The 22,676-nt window shown below is 37.7% G+C and overlaps 1 protein-coding gene across 4 annotated transcripts in view; it reads right to left on the bottom strand.

The window, feature by feature from the left end:
- Positions 1-22,676, bottom strand: part of LOC140052261 (F-BAR domain only protein 2-like) — a 51,555-nt gene that overhangs the window by 26,618 nt on the left and 2,261 nt on the right. For 3 of the 4 annotated variants that reach the window (XM_072097731.1, XM_072097733.1, XM_072097735.1), the window contains exons 2-4: positions 20,990-21,081; positions 6,149-6,223; positions 4,371-4,512 (exon numbers count right to left, since the gene is read on the bottom strand). In XM_072097731.1, the coding sequence (XP_071953832.1) occupies positions 4,371-4,512; positions 6,149-6,223; positions 20,990-21,081 (309 nt within the window). Of the gene's footprint in view, positions 1-4,370; positions 4,513-6,148; positions 6,224-20,989; positions 21,082-21,392; positions 22,500-22,676 lie in introns of those variants that run through there. The other variant, XM_072097732.1, reaches the window with a different exon arrangement.

Genomic DNA, 22,676 nt, shown 5'->3' with positions numbered 1-22,676 from the left:
CTCCAGCCACTACTAGTGACTACTCCAGCCACTACTAGTGACTACTCCAGCCACTACAAGTGACTACTCTAGCCCCCACTAATGTACTGTAGTGACAACCTGTACTAAGAATGGTCCAGTTAAGTAAGTCAAAAATTCCCACTTGGACACAACGCAAGAAGGTACAGTACATACAATTAAATTGACCAATCACAAACAACAGTTTGTATGATTCGTCATTTATTATTGGTCAATTTGCTTGCATGTACTTGCCTTGTACCTTATATGGGAACCAAGCTTTAACAGGCATTATGTACTAACTATAGCAATGGATAGCAGAGCACAAAGGTCAGACTAATTTGTGCCACCAGATTGATTTTGAAAAAGTGATCAAGTACACACAGGATCATCAATATAATGTATGAAACATATGTTAGCAATCATTGTACAGTATAGCAATACACAACTAAATTGATGAAAGATGACTGTGATATCAACTTAAAGATTGATAAGAGTATCAGATACAAGGACTCAACATAACTTGATTATTATCGCTAAGGAGAGACTGTCGTGTCTGTAAAGCTAGTTGTTAGGTCGTTGACTGGATGTTGCGTCCATTATCATTAGCGTAACAACGTGCTTGGTGATAATCTTCTTTTAGTTGAATTACGCTGATAAATTCTGTCTCGCTTTTCTTACGATGATATATCTTGTTCAGGAGTAATGTCCAGCCCTAATACTTTGCGATAGATTAATGCATTTCACTGATTTTTCCTATTCTAATAGTAAATATTGTTTATTATAATTGTTTGATGTTCTTGTTTAAGTTTAATTTTGAAATCCTCTTGACATAAAATCTAGCAGTAGTCATTCAAAACTTATTTTTAGGACAGAAATCGAAAGAAAAGGTTAGTGATCGATTACAAGTGAAGATCTAAAGCAATATTTTAATAAATTATCATGTTAAATGTAGAAAAGCGTTTTAAACTAAACCAGTCAGAGTATTAACATATATCCAATGTAATATGGGTTTGTCTTTTGTACAATGTCATATGCCGTCACCACATCTTAAGAAGATTAACCAGAAGATACCAGGCTCATATCTTTGTACATTAGCTCTTGAGTAGACAAGGCATAAGATATACAATTTAATTCATATCCAATAATTTGATTTAGTTAATTAATAATAAATTGTCTACATTTGTCACAATAATTTACCTATTCGATTTTAGAACATTGAACCAAAAGTAAAGCGAAAATATGTACTAATAATATGTGAAGTTTAGAAATTCTGACAACAACATATATTCTTAAGAAAAAAAACTGACCAAGAAATAACATTGAAGATGCAAATCTACTATAATGGGAATGTGAAAATGATATGACATGTGATAACCTTAGATTGGATCAACAGCTTAATATCTCATCCATAGAGCAAGTAATGACCATCAATTCATTCTCAACAGTAGATTAAGTATTACTTAGTTTTAATAATGTTTATTAAATAATAATACTTTCTGTTTGCTTTTGTTTGCATTTTGTCTTGCCTGCATAAAAAGATATTTTTTTAAACCTGGACATGATAATGTCATAAGCCCACACAGCATGAATACAATAAAAGACAGACAAAGAGACAGATTTTCTTGACATTTTCAAATCTCTGCAGCAAAGTTTCCTTTTTGTTGTCTACTCATGTATATTGCAGCAGCAATGAATGCTGTTTTCCTTTCTTTTTGTATACTTCTAAAGAAACATGTTCTTTTTCAACAAAAATAGTATATCCAAATATTACAGTACCTTTAAGCTCTGTCTACAATATCAAACTTCATGTTTAAAAAAAATGTGGTGTGGCTGTATATGGACATGATGATATCCTATCACTAGTATATTTGGGCATATCACTACCATATTTGGGCACATCACACTTTTCTAAAGTAGTTTTATAGTGTAGACAGAGCTTTACATTGTACATTATTAGTACTTGTATTATTTTCTGTGGGAAATAAAAAACATCTGATTCGGATATTACTCCTTTCTCAAGATTATCTTAAATAAGTCTGTGTGAAAAGTTCATGTTCCTGTTCTTATAATGCAAAACACAAGGCATTGATAATCCAGAAAGGAAAGATGGGTACAAGTATTATTATTGCGGTATGATATTAACACATACTAAAGTATAATACAGAGGGTAATACTGGATGTGTTATTATATTCCAGATGTGTAGAACCTTGTATTAGGAAGTACTGTGCTGGATTGAATAACTTTCTACATGGAAGAATACAAGAACATTAATAAATGCTGGCAACATAAGAAACATGCAACTCAATCCAAATAAAGACAGTATTGAGACTCTGACCTATTGTTTTACTCTCTTTCAGATTGCAGCATACAAAGACATACAGTATTGAGACTCTGACCTATTGTTTTACTCTCTTTCAGATTGCAGCATACAAAGACATACAGTATTGAGACTCTGACCTATATTGTTTTACTCTCTTTCAGATTGCAGCATACAAAGACATACAGTATTGAGACTCAGACCTATTGTTGTACTCTCTTTCAGATTGCAGCATACAAAGACATACAGTATTGAGACTCTGACCTATTGTTTTACTCTCTTTCAGATTGCAGCATACAAAGACATACAGTATTGAGACTCTGACCTATTGTTTTACTCTCTTTCAGATTGCAGCATACAAAGACATACAGTATTGAGACTCTGACCTATTGTTTTACTCTCTTTCAGATTGCAGCATACAAAGACATACAGTATTGAGACTCTGACCTATTGTTTTACTCTCTTTCAGATTGCAGCATACAAAGACATACAGTATTGAGACTCTGACCTATTGTTTTACTCTCTTTCAGATTGCAGCATACAAAGATGTATCTAACCATTCTCACATAAATCAGACTTCAAATGGCAGCAGTACAGTAATATTAACAAGATTTTACTACTGTAGGCTCAGAGAGTTATCCCAATGTTTGGCCGTTTGAACATTTTCTGACGTTCTCAAATTTACAGATATTTTAACCGTCTTTACAGCTCAAAAAGGCTTCAGATTTTGAAGCTACAGTACTTTAGACTATTATTGTATGTTAATAAGAGGAGGATTTTATCATGGCTGAAAAGTTTAAGAGTTGGTCATTGCATTTTCATTGAGCCATTATAACACCAATTTGTTGTGTGAATCAGGAGTTATATAAAATATAGGTCATTCGTATCAAGCACTTCCTATTAGAGGCTTTAGAAGAGTTATCTGTCAAAGATCTTATATCCTAAAATGTATTTTAAAAACTTACAAAATCGTCATTATTTCTATACTTTATTTGGATATATATTATATTACACTGCCACAGTATATTACATTTATTATGTTAGGATTGAAATTAGTCTTGACAAACTGCTAAAGTTAACACTCTGTTTGTGTGCTACCCTGTATGTAAACGTCACATAATAAAACACTATGGAAAAACTAGGATAATTTGAAGGTCATCTAACGGAAAGAAAAGATTTTCTTTAAATCTTCTTTGACCTTTCTAGTTTCAATGGAAATTTGTGCATCTACTGCACAGACTTTACCAACTTTATATTCACGAACCAAACGCTGTCGTTAAATAACCCTATTAATTATGGTTCATTTACCTTGTCATTTTCACTAAAATTATCATTTACATTTACAAGCTTTATCACCGGAAATGTCTTATTGAGCTTGAAGCTAAAATGCACTTGAAGGATTACATGTTTTCAAAAGTGTAGTTCATAGTATTATATCATTATTGAGATACTATACATTTTGAACAAGATTCTAAAGCAAAAAGTATGAAGGTCACTGCTTTTCGAATTCTCCATTCCGATGGTATAAAACCACTGTTGTTTTAACAGGGCTGTAGCCACCAATACGGTTGGTAAGGTTTCAACCTGATCAATTTTCAACAGAGGCCGTTGATAACCCAGTGACTTGAACAAAGATTAGTAGAATGGGTCTTTTCAGATAAGGACTATAAACCGTAGGTCCTGTGTACAAATCCAGCTCATGTGCACTTTAAAGAATCTAGTACATCTTTTGAAACAAGTAGGGGGTTACCCATGTGTACTAGTACACTCACAGCCACTGATCATAACTGGGTCCCCTGGGAGAACAGTCTTTGATCGAAAGTAAGTGTTCACCCAGTATAAATAAATAACAACAAGCAAACCAAATTGTCACCTAACTACTAACTAACAACTAAATAGAATTATGCTGATATCGGCCTACTGTAGCTTTCTTTTCAACTTACGGTACACTCACTATCCAAAGCGTATTGAAGATGTGGGAAGTTAACATGCACCAAAGGCTAGTTATAAAGTATTATTGTAAAAATAAAAATTTATAATTGGTAAACCTACGATTTTATGTTTCTTCTGCTGTTCTTCACCATATTTGTGTACTTCTTTGACCAATTCATGTAGCTTTTGAATCAATTTGATATGAGTTGTCGCTACCTTATCCATTGCACCTTTTATAACCTGCCAAAATGGTGCAAATGTCCTAAAAAGGAAATATTATAGTAGATTGAATAGAATAAATTTCTGTTTAAATACCCAGAAACAGATAAAAAACAACTTTAAAATATGAAACTGAACATTATTAATATATACAATAATATACATCAAAAGATATACAATTATAATAGTAGAAAAAATGTTACAATATCTAACTAGTCTTAATTGGTTCGTCACCCATCTTTTCTCTTTGATTTTTACTATTTACCTCCGACGCTTGTTTTCAATTTTGCGGCTTCAATTTTATTTTTTTATGAAATTGTTTGTTTTTTTGATGTTTTTAGTTAATGGCCTTTTGTAAAAAAATCCTCAATCCAGCTTTTTTGGCTGCTACAGATTTTTATTTTCCTCAGTGAATTGCCTTTGATGTTTTGTTAAATAATGATACCGAGATATATACTATGCTATACACAGTCTATGATGGATGATACATTTCTGCATATAAGGTATGCATATAATGTTTAACCTATTTTCAGATGTCATATATCTAGATATCCTGTGAGTTCTTGTGTCATCAGAAGACATACAAGAAAACATTAACCCAGTTAAACTTCAGTGCTAATCATCATGCTAAATTCACGTTTGAAGATAAATCTTGTCTTTGTGATTATAATAGCATCGGTGTATGTAGTCATGAAAAGTTAGAACTGATGACAGGTTTATGGACAAACTGAGAAGTTCAGCAGTCAATTCAGAAACATTGTCAACTTTAATTCTTGGTTCCCACATAGATGCTACACAAGGATGTAAGGGTTTTTGCATTGCTTTCTATTGCATCCAAGCCTAAGTTCCATACTACTGTATTTGTGATATAATAGCATCGGTCATAAAAAGTTAGAACTGACGACAGGTTAATGGACAAACCGAGAAAGTTCAGCAGTCAATTCACAAACATAATCAACTTTAATGCTTGGTTCCCACATACTGTAGATGCAACACAAGGATATAAGGGTTTTTGCATTGCGTTCTATTGCATCCAAGCCCAATACTATTTATAATAGCATCGGTGTATAGTCATGAAAAGTTAAAACTGACTACATGTTCAGCAGTCAATTCACAAACATAATCATCTTTAACGCTTGGTTCCCACATAGATGCAACGCAAGGACGTACGGTAAGCATACCACAAGCAATTTGACCAATCACAACATGAGAGGTCATCTGAATTTGTCACACATAGGTTTTTGTGTTGCGTTCTTTGGGATCCAAGCCCAAATATTACTACAGGTTCCATACTCTTAATCTCTAATGCATTTAAATTAAAGATAAAGTAAGTAGGATCATTTCAATTTGGGGGGGGGGGGGGGGGTGTTGGCACATTTCTCTCTTCTCCCCTATAATCTTGAATTATATTTAGCTTATCAATGTCATATAGGACCCCTATGGAAACAAGTTCTAGAGCTTATAAGGTTAGGGTTAGGTTAGGTAAAATTATATTTGTAAAATTGTATTTGATGAATGAGCAACAAATTAAACAAACATACAAAATAAATGGTACTATTTATACATATTTTATGTCGTACTACGCCCTCTCCTTACTCTGTGAAATTAGACCTGTGCCTTCTACCTACCAGTCACACACTGTGCACACTAGATTTTCTTATGTGGAATAATGTACTCACCCTGAAGTGGAAGAGTTCAACGCTAATTTTGACAACTTGGTAATATTCTTGGAATAGGTTTCTTCAATCCCTGATCTGTAATTTATTAAAACGAAATATGTAAAACAATAATACAAAAATTGAAAAAAAAATTAAAAAAATTGCACAACTTAATACCAGGAGTACAAATGGGTGTCTATTTCGTGCCTACTGTAGCTTACCTGGATAAACCGACAAATTTATTAATTAAAAATATATAAAATATGTAACTAGATGTCAAAGACATAATTTATAAGGAATATACTGTAATGTAAATGGGTACAAACATAAAAGATATAGTTAAATCAAAATATAAGTTCTTGAATGGCAACAGGAGTATAAATGGGTAAAACAGAAAATGTTACTGTAAATAAAAATATACCAAATGGATGGCAAAGACAAATTTACCAGGAGTATAAATGGGTACCTGTACATGTTACATTTAATAAATAACAATATGTAAACCAAGTGGATGACAAAGTTTATTTTGTGCCTAGCTTTACCTGGCTAAACCAAAATTAGCCCATGCTCTCCAGAGGAAGGGCTAACTGTAAATACTAACCACTATTGGTTTGTGTATTAATTAATGGCTATATAAATGGTACACAGGATAACTGTAGGTACAAATAGACTACTGTAAAATAGACTAAAATATTGGGCATGATTTACCAGGAGTATAAATGGGTCCAGGAGTATAAATGGGTCCAGGAGTATAAATGGGTCCAGGAGTATAAATGGGTCCAGGAGTATAAATGGGTCCAGGAGTATAAATGGGTCCAGGAGTATAAATGGGTCCAGGAGTATAAATGGGTCCAGGAGTATAAATGGGTCCAGGAGTATAAATGGGTCCAGGAGTATAAATGGGTCCAGGAGTATAAATGGGTCCAGGAGTATAAATGGGTCCAGGAGTATAAATGTAGAAAGGATCATAGAGCAACTACAGTAGATGGTAGATAAGTATTGTATCACATGATAAATGAAAACAAGACGAAGGCACACCCTGTTTATGATGGTTTCACTCTCACATGACAGAAATGCTAAACATAAAAATTAATCTCGCATTTAATTGTAGTTAGTAAATCAAAAGAATACAATTCTAAAATTAATGTTATGCTTTAAAACGAAAGCATGCATGAATTGCTCAAGATTACAAAAACATTAATGGTTAAATGTTAGTTACAATTATCTCTAGTAGCATCCCATAATTCATTAAGTATCATTTTCATTTAATCCTGGGAATATTTCAACCAAGGACTTTTGAACTCACAACTGCATGTAGAACGAACATCATATCCCAAAACTATAAATCACACAATCAGAGATAAACCTAACTGATAAAAGACAACGTAGAGTACGGTTCAAAAAAGTTTAATGTATGCACTTTCAAAGAACAGAAGAATTGTCCTGCGATTACCTTTTTTCAATCAAATAATTCTGTAACATTTCATATTATGGCTGCTAATAATTTTGTTTTTTATTTATTTATTTAAAAATTAAAACTAATACATTATATTTGACAAACCTACTAGTTATAATTACAATTTTTGTTGGAATGGTATCAATATCAGATACCGAAGCAGCTTGATACCATACTTGTGTGTGCTTCAAATTCATAGATTACACAAACCAACAGTGGTGTTGGTAGTCTATGAGTGCCGCTTACCTGGATAAACCAACATAAGCCTCTCTCTCCGACGAGAGGTAAACATTACGAAAAGAAGAACATTAATAACATTAATTTTTCCCCACCCCCGTCGGATAATGGATCAGTCCGCCACCAGTACGCCCTCAAGTGAGACACACCCACTTATCATCGTCATCATTTCTCAAGACCACCTGCCTGAGGGGACGGTAGGGAGGGCGTTTATCCAGGTAAGCGGCACTCATAGACTACCAACACCACTGTTGGTTTGTGTAGTCTATATCGTGCCTAGCTTACCTGGATAAACCAACATAAGCCAGTGTAGCACCGGACTAGAGTCTAGTCGGAGGCGGGAGGCAAGGTAAACATTGTCATACATACCTAGTGTCTGGGCTTCAAGATTGAAGCCGCCACCGTAGACTGGTTTGCGGAGGTATCCGACAGATAGTGGGAAGTGAAGGTGGACTGTGATCGCCACCATGCCGCTTGCAGGATGTCTGGAAGGGGCACCCCAGCAAACAGCGCCCATGAAGCGGCTATGCCACGCACTTGGTGCATATGTGCCGGAGGAGGCGTATCTGTGGAGTCGTAACCAGCCCGGATGGCTGCCACGACCCAGTTTGCCAGCGTCGACCGAGCAGCCGGTCGGAAGGGTGCAACTGTCGATATGAACAGATGTGACGCTGAGACCCGAATGGACTCTGTGCGTTTGATGTAAAACTTTAGTGCCCGCACCGGGCACCAAAGTCTGTCTTCCTCAACCCCTGAATATGCAGCAATGGTGGGAATAAACACAGTCGGCGGCGAGAAGTTCAATGTCTGAGATTTTGCAAGGAAATCTTTCCTAAAAACCAACCGCGCGCCACCCCGTTCAAACCTGATGTGCCCTGGCTCCAGAGAAAGAGCATGCAGTTCACCTCTGCGCTTGCACGAGGCTAGTGCAATCAAAAAGGCAGTTTTGAGAGTCAGGTTGTAAAGTGATGCCCTACTCAGGGGCTCGAAGGGTGGACGCATAAGAGCGGCTAGGACGACATTGACGTCCCAACGTGGAATCAGGGCCTTAGTAGGAGGCCGTTCTCGAAACATCCCGCGAAGCAAACTGGAAATTGCAGGGGATGAAGAGATGGTCGAGCCGTCTTTGAAATTCGGAATTACTGCAGCCAAGGCAGACCGATAGCCGGATACGGTGCGAACCTGCAGACCTGACTCAAACAGGTAATGTAGGAAAGCGCAGACCTGGCCCAAAGTCACTTTCATAGGGTCGGTCTTCTGGCGCTTGCACCATTCGAAAAAGTGTTTTAATCGGCTATTGTAGACAGCAAGAGTGGATTCCCGTCGGGATTTCGCCGCGAGGGCGGCCGGACCATCTGGAATGCCTGAGTCTCTGAAACGATCCCTGACAATGGCCATACAGTCAGGTCGAGGGATATGAGGTTCGGTAGAGCAAACCGAGCTCGGCCCTGCGTCAGCAAGTCGTTCCGAATCGGAAGACGTAACGGCTGATCGTACAGAAGGCCCAGAAGCAGTGGAAACCACGGCTGCCTGGGCCAATACGGCGCTATTAGTAGGACTCGGCATTGATGGCGCTGAATGTGCGTCAGGACCAGTGGCAGTATTGAAATCGGTGGAAAGGCATATGCCCAAAGGTTGTCCCATGGTATGGACAGGGCATCCACCGCCCACGCATGTGCATCCCGATATCGACTGCAGAACGTCGGGAGCTGCGTGTTGCCTGACGTCGCAAACAGATCTACATGGGGCCGCCCAAAGTGGTTGAAGATCTGGGTGGCGATTATTGGAAGAAGACGCCATTCCGTAGGACGTAGAAGTGGACGGGACAGTGCGTCCGCCACTATGTTCAGACGACCCGCAATGTGGGCCGCTGACAGTTGGATGTTGTGTCTTATACACCACATTAGCAACGTCCACGTGTGGCAACATAGCGTGGGGGACCGTGTACCCCCTTGCCTGTTTATGTATGCCACGACGGTTGTGTTGTCGGAATTGACGAGAACATGGCGATTTGCCAGATGGGGAAGAAGAGCCTCCAATGAGCGCTCGACTGCCCAAAGTTCGAGCAGGTTGATGTGGGCGCGCGTCTCCTCGGGCGACCAGAGGCCGGAGACGCGAATGTCCGGAGACGGTATGTGACCGCCCCAGCCTACTTCGGATGCGTCCGTTTCCACACGGACATCCGGAATTGACCTTTGTATAGGTGTGCCCACAAGTAACCTGTCTTCCACGAGCCACCATTCGAGATGCGAGATAATGAACGCATTCGTTGGAACCACCTTGTGTAGAGAGTCTGATCTTGGGCGGTACGCTGCCAGAAGGTGCAGATGCAGAGGCCGCATCCTTAACCGGCAGAACGGAACGAGGGCGACGAAGCTGGCCAGTGACCCCAAGGTGCGTAGCCAGTCGTACGCCGTCGGAGCCTGAGCATTGATAAGATGTAGCACTGCAGTTCTTGCCTTGGCCACACGCTCGATGGATGGGCACGCACGGCCCGTAACCAAATTTATTTGGGCTCCGAGATACAGAGGGTTCTGAGAAGGGAGAAGACATGACTTCTCCTCGTTTATTATGAACCCTGCTTGTTCCGTCACGAGGCGGACAAAAGATAAGCTGCTCAGCAGCTGGTCCCTGGACTGGGCCACGATCAACCAATCGTCTAAGTACATGAACACTCTGATGCCGTGTTGATGAAAGAACGCCGCCAGGGTTCTCACTAGACGAGTAAACACTCGTGGGGCCGTTGAGAGGCCGAACGGCAGAGCTACGAATTGGTATACCTGATCGTGAATGCGGAAGCGCAGCCAACTCTGGTGTTCTTGCGCAATAGGCACGTGAAAGTACGCGTCTTTCAAGTCTATTGTGGCTGCCCAGTCCCCTCGTCTTAGCCCCAACAGGATAGATGAGACAGTCTCCATCCTGAACCTGCGGGGCCGGATGTACCGCTTGTTCAGACTTTTGAGGTTTAGGATGGGTCGCCAATCGCCCGATTTTTTCTGGGCGAGGAAAACGGTGGATTCGTGTCCCGGGATCGTAAGTTGTTCCTTTTGAACATGCACCACAGCTCCTTTCTGGAGCAGTGCTTCGAGGCCCGTCATGAGCGCTTGACTCTTTTCCGGCTCTGACGGAATCCTCGTGTGCCGGGCACCTCCGCTCACCGGAGGGCTCGAAAATTCGATACGATACCCGTGAGTCACGGTGGAGAGAACCCATCTGTCTGTGGTCAGGGTCTCCCAAACCCGTGAAAACCGTTTCAAGCGACCCCCCACCTGCCCGCCCTCGCTTGGAGGGACGGGCGTCCCCGGGCCGTCACCGGCGCTTCACATTATAATACCGGCGACCACTCCTGTTGGTGGCGCCTTTGCCACCCCTATTTCGCATTCCGCGAGGGGGGTGTGAAGCCTGTCTTGATGTAGAAGCCTGACTTTGCATAGGCTGAGCCGGTGGCGGCGGGGGAGGCTGCATCTGCTGAGGAGCAGCAGGGACAGGCGGCGGTCGTGCGGCTGTCCTTGAGCGTGAATTGCTAGCTCGGCGTTTTTGCGGGAAGCGCGCTCTTGTCTCCCGACGAGCTTCCCTCTCACGAGCCCATTTATCCTCCTTCTGTGAGAAGGAGCCAAAGAACAAGTCCTGCGCCCCGAAGGAGTCAGACGTAGTAAACCTACGGAAATCGGTCGGTGCGATGTCAGTTGCACCCAAGACGTTAACGCGACGGGCCGCGGCCGCAGATAATGAGATCGTTGCCTGTTGATCAACAACCAGGCCCATGATCTGCTGTAGTAGAGCTATCACGTCCGAATCGCCCTGGGGCGGATGTTCTGGATCAGCCAGAAAGGATAGCAAGTACCCGGCCATAGAGGCGGCTCTAAGCGTCTCGCGTGCGGCCCTGTCGACGGACGTAAGGACGTCCTCTGTCCGGGATTCCGAAGGCTTCAAAAAATTAGTCCTGGACGGGTCCAGGTTCTGGTCCTCACGGACCCGTTCCTTCGCTGCCTCCGGGACGCTCGGCGCCGCGATGTACAGTTCGAATTGTTTCTGCGGCACCGGAAAAGCCGATGACAGGCTATAAGGCATAGGCCTACGAATCTTGGACTCTTTAGCGATCAGCTCCACACGTTCCACAAGTTCTGGATCGAGAGGCGTAACCGGGCACGAAGATACCTTCTTAAAGGGCGTGCGTACGCCAAAAGTGGAAAACCGCTTAGACGAAGGAGTATGCTTAGGCTCGCGATACGTGAAATCGACGCCGAGAAAGGACAGCACCGCGGGGACCGTCCGCATAACTAGCGCCTGCAGACCTTCCTCCCCTGGCCCGGCCTGCTCTCGTAAGCTATCTCTATCATCGTCAGAGAGCGAGGCCATCGTCCTGTCACTATCGTAATCCCTTTGCCGGACGGACGAACCATCGAAAAACGAGGTCTGCTGTGGGCCAACATCAATGTATGGAATATGGGGAGGAGGTCTAATCTGAGAGGGTACCTCAGGCTCATCCCTCGGCAGAGCTCTCACAGCTGCAACAATGGCTTGCAGTAACCCCGGAGAAAACTCATTCACCCCCGGAACCGCAGAGGCCGCAGCCGGTGCAGGCATATCTGGAAGGCTAACTTCCGGCGCGACGACAGGAGGGCCTGCCGTATCAACGGCACCCACCTCCGAAGGTGGTGCCGCTTCCGTGCGCTCTTTAGGCTTAGGGAGCGATTTGAACTTGGACGGTGTCCAGCGGACACAAACATCTCACGGCGACAACTCGGTACACGTGCGGCAATTTATACACTCCAAGTGGCGGTCCCACTTCACGGTAGAGCGGGGACCCCTACATTTAATACAGTCCTGCTTAGGCATGGTGATCTAACAGACCTACTTTTCCCCACTAGCCTAACGAACAACAAAAGATCTTCCAGTATTTCTATCCAGGTGAAACACACTGGATAACGGCTTACAACGCTAAATTTTAACTCCTGGCAACTAGCCAAGGGTAACGATTCTAAACGTATCCAACCACAAGATAACGATCTACTACACTTAGCTTCGTTTTCTTGCTCTATTCTTCTCTTCCAGTCTACAGTATAAAGTCTTTATCGCAAATTCCTCAGGAATTCCAGGAATGTGTTCAGAAAAAGACGTACGTACACAACGACGTTACGAAAAGAAATGATGACGATGATAAGTGGGTGTGTCTCACTTGAGGGCGTACTGGTGGCGGACTGATCCATTATCCGACGGGGGTGGGGAAAAATTAATGTTATTAATGTTCTTCTTTTCGTAATGTTTACCTCTCGTCGGAGAGAGAGGCTTATGTTGGTTTATCCAGGTAAGCTAGGCACGATATAGACTTGACATTATTATTTAATAATAATATTCAAATAAAACATGATAAAGCTATTGATAAAATTATTTATGACAGTATTGTTAGTGAAGCTAAACTATGAATGGAAAATACTATGATTCATTGTGAATAGGCTACTACGAAAACTGAATATAATTAATGGATGAATCACACAAATTTTGAATGAATGAAATTGCTGAAACACACCTAGAAGTAAGATGAAGGCAAAATGCAAGAGAAACCGTTTTCAAAATGGTTTCCTGTATGACTGGGAAGAAGCCAATCTGATCATGATGAGCTCCTTCAATGAATGAATCCTCGTAATAGAGTTTACTCAAGCGGAAAAGTGACAAATGGCTAGATTACAGTATGTAATAATTCATATGCTGAATGATATAATGCAATGAATTACTTAGCATGGAATATTAATAAACAGCATGCTATTCTTATTTCAATTCAAAATGGCTACCAGGAGAGTGAAATACAAACACTATGTTTAATAATTCCTGTTTTATATTACTGTACATAGAGAGAAAAATTTGAAAATATTATTTAATAAATTTCTTTGAGACTAATTACCATTTGTATTCGAAACTAACAAAGCAGCAATTTTCTGAGAATTTGGTGATTAACAATTTAACGATATATTCTAACAAACATTAATCTACAAATCAATTCAATCATTTTATTTTATGGTGGGTTGAAAATTTATTCTTGTCGATTTTAGATTTACTGTAACGCAACAACTGTAATTTAAGTACTGTATAGCAGTGATATTTTTACATAAGTCTAATTTAAACATTATTGGCAAATGTGTTTGATTTTTTCAAATATAATCAACTAGAATAATACATCTATAATAAAATAAAATAATAATGTAAAGAATTTTTAAAATTATTAATATAAATTTGTGACTGCTGAGAGAAAAAATATTTGCATGATAATGTACTACGGAAGAGGCGCACATCAAAGATGAAGATAAGAAAACTACAATACTGTGTATGGAGAAATACTACGTTACTCCATGGTATATAAGGCTTAATCTCACTACCTGTGGATTGGCATGTACAGGGTAGTTGATGCTTAACTTATTAATTCTGTTCTTGTTATTAAATGTACGGGGGAGATCATGGAGTGTTACTGCTGTGTTTAGAATGTCAAGCAATAAGATTGATTTACTTCAACATAAAGATGTATTGTTGTCAAAGGTGAAAACTAAGAGCTTGACACTTTACTGATTGCAGAATGACTCAGTCAGTTTATCGTGTTAATTACTGATAGTAAACACTTAAGGATACAAAATGAGTAATGGATTAGCAATTCAATGTTTATCATCAAGTAAAAAATTTCCATGCAATTCATTGGTTCCTTGAAACCCAAATCATTTTATTTTGTTTTAAATACATTCTGCATGAATTGATACTTTGTCTACAATATCAAACTTTATGTGACAAAAAATGGTGGTGTGCCCAAGTATGGTAGTGATATACCCAAATATGGTAGTGATTTATTCAAATTCAGTAGTGATATGACATCATCATGTCCATGGGCCCATCACATTTTTATTGTCACATAAAGTTTGATAGTACAGACAGGGCTTTATAGAATGAATTTTGATTTGTCTACAATATCAAACTTTATGTGACAAAAATGGTGCCCAAATATGGTAGTGATATATCCAAATATGGTAGAAATATGACATCATCATGTCCATGGGCACATCACATAAAGTTTGATAGTGCAGACAGGGCTTTATAGTGAAAATAAATAAAAGTATAGGTTAAAATATCTTGGTGCAAAATATATTTTACTACATATAAAATAAACCTTGCTTGAAATGAATTGTCCTTATTCACAATACATTAATAACAATGATAATTAAAAGTTTTTAAAATTAAAGTTCATCTTTGGGTCGCATAGCACTTTAATTTAATACACGATTCTTTAATCATTAAAAGGCAAGACTTCGTTGAGATTGACTAATAAAACAGAGTGATATCAATTTAGAGGTTCTTATAATTGCACAGACTCGATGGTAATTGTTTCCAATAAAAAAAATTCAAATTCAAAGTCGACTACTGGTTTGTCTAATATAAAATTATCGTATTGTGTTGTATAGTAAAACACTTACAGCATTACACAAACCAACAGTGTTGTTGGTAATGTAATAACCTTAATAAATCTTTAAAAACAAAATTTAAATTGTAATTTATTTACTGATTGTTTTGTTACTCATTTTTTGGGTGTAAATTATAACGATATGACCTCCTCGAAAAAAGGTTTTTGGTGAAAAAGCATTATTTGTACATGTCAGTACAAAAGATGTTTTTGACCTGAAAAAATTCTTGTTTTTGGAGAGTTTTTATTTTTTATTAAATTACCATACTGTGCAGTAGTTTAGTGATGGCAAAATTCTAAAAAATGACGGGGAAGAAAATGGGGAAAATAAATAAAATATAATTTTTACTTTTCTAGTTTATCTCGCTGTTCGAGGAGAAAGGCTATTGTCTTTGACGAAATAGCCTAATAATATTGTAAATGTTCAAATTAAGTTGGTGTCAGTTGTTTTCCTTAAAACAGTTCTAATGGCAATGTACACAGAGGTTATAAGAAACTATTTTTTAATTTGAATTTCGACGAACACAAACACTACAGCCTAATTTTCTTAAACGTCACATATAACCTTTACAGCACATGAATCATACGATTACATGACATTCATAACACCATAAGTGTGCATTTACCATGATAATTGAACATTGATATCAACATTCAATGTCTAACTCATTATTCATAATGAGCAGCTTCAGAACAGTCAACATGTTGCCATAGAGTATGTTAGTCACATAAATGTCACAAATGAAATGTGATTAGTAGCTGGAGTACAAGTAGTACACACTGATGGTTTTAGCCTAATTATCTAAAATATCAAATGTAAAATGATAGCTAGCCAATTAAGGACAGCGTACTTATGTTCTTATAATATTGCAATATGTATAATAAATTAGTCGTCCTGTTTAAAATGTGGTAAAAATAACTTTTGAACATAGTCACATCTTCTTTCTATTTTATGAGTGTTGGGTTCAATTCTTGTTTCTGCTACAGGTACAGTCTTTTTTTTATATAAAATAATTTGTTAAAACATCCCTACAGTAGTTAGGCAAACACAAGTTTCAATCAAGGTACTAAATCAGACAGATATAAGTGGAGAGAGAGAGGGCCCTAAATTTTGAAATTTACAATGCAAAAAATATCCATTTTTAGTCCTTGGGGCCCCTTTTAAAACCACTGATAGTTGTTCAATTTGATAAGAAAAATTTGCTAAAAACAAATAAAATTATGATTAATAAAGTGATCAAACACTTTTAATGCAAAAGGCTGTTTTCACAAGGAGCTATACCTCAATCTTTGGGTGTTTTAGGTGAAAAAAAACCCACTGTATTCATTCAAAATTGTCAAATTTAAAACAAATAGGAACTTTTGAAGCAAAATATATGACATTACTGTACTGTACATTAGTTTTTTTGAAATTGATTGAATCCTAAATAATATAAAACGAAAAAACAACAATAACAACAACAGCTGAAAATATAATTATCTTTGAAAACTGAGTAGACTCCTCTCTGTAGCTTAAAATGTATTACGTTGGTGCAATACAGTGACTGGCAGTTAGCATTTATGAAATCCTAAAAATAGAGCTCATTACAAAATAATGAACTGCACAACAAAATCAAGCAAATGATATTAATACAGTTCATAGTTAAAGTAAAGTAAACTTGTAGAGTGACTTATTCAGTAGATTTCACTTACTGTCATAACAAAATCAAACTACAGTATTCCTTTTTCAGTGATTAAAAGAAATGTGGTACTTACAGGAGTCATTGGCAAAATATGGTTTTTAAGACTTTTTTCAGCCGTGCAATACTAAAGATTATAACGTTACTGTACGTTTATTTTGGAAAGGCAAGTTCTTCAAACAGTAGAGTAGAACCTTATAATTACGAAGTGTCCCTTTAATAGAGGTATACTGTATGGGTGTCCCTTTAATAGAGGTATACTGTATGGGTGTCCCTTTAATAGAGGTATACTGTATGGGTGTCCCTTTAATAGAGGTATACTGTATGGGTGTCCCTTTAAATAGAGGTATACTGTATGGGTGTCCCTTTAATAGAGGTATACTGTATGGGTGTCCCTTTAATAGAGGTATACTGTATGGGTGTCCCTTTAATAGAGGTATACTGTATGGGTGTCCACTGAAGAGGTTTCTATAGCTTGTTTGTTTCATATGTCTCCTTTAGGGTTGCCCCTGAAATGGGTGTCCCAAATGATTTATCTATTATACCATGGACTCAATGATTAAAACCACCCAGTAACTGGCCCATTTATGCCGGTACATTTTTCAGACATTATTTAAATTAATGGCCAGTAAAATTACCTTTTTGATTACCGCTTGATTTAAATTAATTTGGCATTGCTCCTATTTATTGTTACCATTATAACTTTTATAAATGTATGCTTGTTTTTTTTTCTTTGACTATTTCAAATGAATGTCGATAAAATAATAAATAATAACTCTGTATGTAAATTTTATAGCAATATTACATTGTGCACGTATTTTTTAATACTTTGGTTTTAAAGTCTTCATGTAAGTGCGATTATAATCTGCTTATTATTAATAGAAAGTACACACATAAAGGGCATTCAAAATGATACCTATTAATGGTATCTATTTGTTTTTATCTCAAATCGGCAGAGCAATGAGACTTCCTCCGAGAGGAAGACCGACATTTGTATTAACTACTTTCAAATCACCTGCTCAGTGAATACCGGATAATAATGAAGAGACGATGATAACATCAATAGCGTCGTCAACAATTCAACTGACGAGGAACTTGGTAAATAATAATAGTACTGATATGCCAATCATCTGCTTAGATTTGTCGGTTTGATACATTGACTATCCAACTTCCTGACACTTTTTTCATAATTCCATAGAAAAATACTGTGTGCTATGTAGAGATATTCCTTAAAATGGACCTGAAATGGAATTTCGATTTTCAAGAAATTCACACATGTTATTTAAATGTATCAAATTAACACAAGCCCATACAAATAAAAACTAAATGTATAGTATTTTGAGAAAAAACGAAATTTTAAGATACCTTGGTAAATTAGCGAAAGTTACTCACGCCATTGCAATATTCTATTTCAACGGCCGTCGGGAGCATCTATATTCACGACGGCGATATCGATCGAGAGCGTGTATGCCGCCCGATAGTCCGTGAATGATCGACGGCCTGGAAAGATACGCGAAGCGTTGACACTAATACTAATTCAATATATAATGTTGTTGAAATATAGTGCCCTAAAATGTACTTTGTTTGTTCTAAAACCCGAATTTAGAAGGCCTAGGCCTACCTCCCAAACCTTTACTAATACTAGGCCTAGGCTAGGCGGTGCCCAGCGCGCGGAGTCGATCCACCCACACGTTTCATGTGCATCCAAAGCGATATCAACAACTTGCTGCTCATTGTCAAGCCAAAGTAAAATATGAATCAAATTCGTTTTCGAACTGCCTGATTTGTGAACAAATAAATTACCATCTCATATTACTAATTTAATTCTGCTAAACTATAAACTAAAGAAACTTAACACATTTTAGCAGTATAAATTACAAACGAATACAAAATACACGAACGGAAAATATGGATACGCATCATTGCACACGGTGCTGTATCCCGGACAACGTTGCCAGGCTAACGTCGGTATTGCCAGAAAAAAACCGTTGATTTGGAGATTTTAAATCGTCATTTACTCGATGACTAACCGTTTATACGGTAATAATTTTATCTAAAAAAATTCTAAATACGTTTCTGCAAAAGCACAAGCATTTTTTAGAAAATACTCCAAAGATTTCAAGAGTTATAGCCAAAAAACTGCAAATTGTCCATTGGAGGGATAGGAATATATTCGCAAAGTGACGTCACCCGCGAATTTTTTTGATTTTCAAATGGGGCTTTCCCCAAAAGGGCGAATTTATATTTTATAACAATATACATTCTAGCAACACCTAATAGCCCCCAAAACATCATTCTAAAATGAAAAAAATCGAAAATCCATTTCAGGTCCATTTTAAGGACACAGGTACAAGTTTAGTGATAATAGTGTAACACTCTGACCTGATGGTCAGAGTAATAGTGAGTGGTTAAGACAGGGGAACCGTAATTACATAGCCATAACATCGGAAAGGGTTCGAGGCTTACTTACCCCTTGGTTCTGGTGGTAGAACGTGTCTTCTCAGATACTATAAACCGTAGGTCCAGTGTACACATCTAGCTCATATGTACTTTATTTAAAGTAAAGTAGGGGGTTACCCGGTGTACTAGTACTTCACAGTAACTGATCATACTGTAACTGGGGCCTCTGGGAGACCAGTCTTTGACTGAAGAGGTCTAGCTCATACGCACTTTAAAGGACCTAGTACATCTTTTGAAATGAGTAGGAGGTTACCTGGTGTACTAGTACATAACAGTAACTGATCATGTAACTGTGCCCTCTGGGAGACCAGTCTTTGACTGAAGAGGTCTAGCTCATACGCACTTTAAAGGACCTAGTACATCTTTTGAAATGAGTAGAAGGTTACCTGGTGTACTAGTACATAACAGTAACTGATCATGTAACTGTGCCCTCTGGGAGACCAGTCTTTGAATGAAGAGGTCTAGCTCATACGCACTTTAAAGGACCTAGTACATCTTTTGAAATGAGTAGGAGGTTACCTGGTGTACTAGTACATAACAGTAACTGATCATAGCAGGTTTGTAAATAAATAATAAACACTATCTATTCCTTTCCACACACCTACTGTAGTCAGATACAGTAGAGCTGTACCAATATGTGCAATGAGATCAGTGGGGACACCACAAATCTTCAGTCTTCCACTACCAAGCCTAAAGGTTAATTTAAGACCTAGCACCAGCCTAATCTGGGTACCTGGAAGTACTTCTGACAGCCACCACAGACTTTAGCTACATTCATGACAATGACAGACTTTTAAAATCTTGAATTACTGTACAGTACTGTATGCTCCATATTCATAGACTGTTTCTTACTGGTACTCTGTATAATATTAGTGTTACAAATCAATATGGGTCAAACTACTGTATGGCCAATATTAACATTCACTGTAACACACAACACCTTTCTTGGAATTTCAATAGGACAAAAAAAAAACATCTGGTAAAACAGACATCATGAAAATGTTGAGTGGCTGTTATCATGATTGCTTCTTACATTGAAGCAGTGTGTTCTATTCTAGGCTGGAGTTGAAGAATGTTTTAGATGAGATACAGTACCAGACAGAAATATTGCAGATTTTTTTAACGCGTAGAGTACAATGCATTGTTAAAGTGTAAACACACTGTACTGTACAATAAACAGGCCTGATTAGTCTATTTTGTGCCTGAAGTCTCAGACTATACAAACCCATTGTTGGTATGTATTTCTCTGAACCTTTCTTAGCACAAAACAGGCCTACTTCAAGCGCCTATTTTCCAGGCGAATTTGTTTGCGCGATTCGAATGCGCCAGCTTATGCACATGCGTATTATGTTCCCATCTTCCAAATCTTTCTCTACACATGCGTATAAAGCTGACAGTTTCGCTTCGCCTAGTGAAAAATTGGCTTCATACAGTACAGACAGTATGAGATATCTACAACTAAACTAAAGAGCAGCAAAACAGTTTTGTTTTTGGTCATGAAAAAAGTTATTATGAGTTGATCTCTCAGAATCCCCTCTTTGATTTACTGAGTATTTACTTAAAAATAACTATAGAATAAACTAGCTCACCTTTCACGGATAAAGTCCTCCAACTCTTTCGTAGAGGTAGTGCCATTTTTCATATTATTATAGAGAACTGCGAATCCCTGATTCTTTTCCCCCTGTCAAATAAAAACAACATTGAGTTGAAAAACAATTATGTGATAAATTAATGCAGCAATATTCATGGAGATGATGAATTTAATGGGAACTTAAAGGTTTTTTTTTAATACAAATCCTGGAAGAAAATGGTTTAAATAGTTTCATGAAATATAAAAATATTATTCTGATGATTTTTTTTAAGAAAATGTATATTATGTAAAATATATGAAAAAAACAGTTTGATATTATTAACTGTGAATACAGAATTACTGTACCAATTAATTTAATGAAATTAAAATAAATGATCAGACACATCATTAAATCAACTTACCCTCATGATAATACTACTACACTACAGTATATACAGTATATTCCAATAAAAATTAATAAATAACGATTGATTATTATAGATTTCAAGAAGACAGTCGACTCATACAATATTAAACATCATGCCCAGTGTGTGTACAGTGACTGAGTGAGTGAGTTAAAAGAATTCACAGATTGCTAGAATGGTAGAATATGCTAATGAATGAAGTTATGCTTGGAAATGTATTGCTTCCTTCCCGCAGGAAGACACGGAATCAATGCACTTGGGATCCATTCCCAACTTCCTGAGGACAAGGATACATCATGGTATACAGTACACTCATTGAAACCTATATAAACATGTGAATGGGTTACTTTTATTACATGTTCTATGAAAATCGGATATTTTGAAATTGTAATTAATATAAATGGCAGGACGTAACCTAATCCTTCTGTCGTCATCCTAAAGTAAATATTTAACAGGCTAAAATAATATATAATATAGCCATAGGGAAAAAAATCTCACTAGGTACAATATTTTACACTGCTTAAATGTCACTTAAATACCACAACTGCCTATACGATACAGCCTATAAAATATCACGTTTCTCTGTACTGTAATTTCCAATACCATCACCCGACATACAAAAAACTCATTAAAACTGTAAATTAATCCAAAGTACTACTAAACTTGAATGGCTACAAGATCACATATTGGTATACAAATAAGAAATAAACTGGCAACAACTATATGGCTAATCCTTAAGGTCTGTCTATACTATCAAACTTTATTTGACATTGAAAAATGTGATGTATACTGTATATGAACAGGATGATATCACTACCATATTTGGGCATATCACTACCATATTTGGGCATATCACTACCATATTTGGGCACAGTAGTTTGCTAGTGTAGACAGAGCTTTACAGTTTACAGTACCTGTCATTTCGTGTTTTAGGAACCTTATTTTATACAGTAAAAAGAAATTCATTCTCAAATAAATAATGTAGGCCTACCTAGTAGTACAGTATTGGGGGTTCACCGTTATTATTCAAGTGTTTTTTTTACCGTTAATACCAGGGAGATGTACATCTCCCTGCCATTACTGTAGTAAAGTGTAATCAACATTTTTCTTGTTCAAACAAAACTATTAGAGAACAATAGAATGATGTTTATTTTTTATCTTATCTTTTATTTAAGTAAATCTACTCTATGTAATCATAAAACCCAGAAAACCAACTGATAAAATAAATAAAGGTTGGTGTACAGTAATATATCAAAATGTAAACAATCATAAAATTTGAAT

The sequence above is a fragment of the Antedon mediterranea genome, chromosome 6 (assembly GCF_964355755.1).
Source record: "Antedon mediterranea chromosome 6, ecAntMedi1.1, whole genome shotgun sequence".
Taxonomy (NCBI): Eukaryota; Metazoa; Echinodermata; class Crinoidea; order Comatulida; family Antedonidae; genus Antedon; species Antedon mediterranea.
This window is presented reverse-complemented; position numbering and strand designations above follow the sequence as displayed.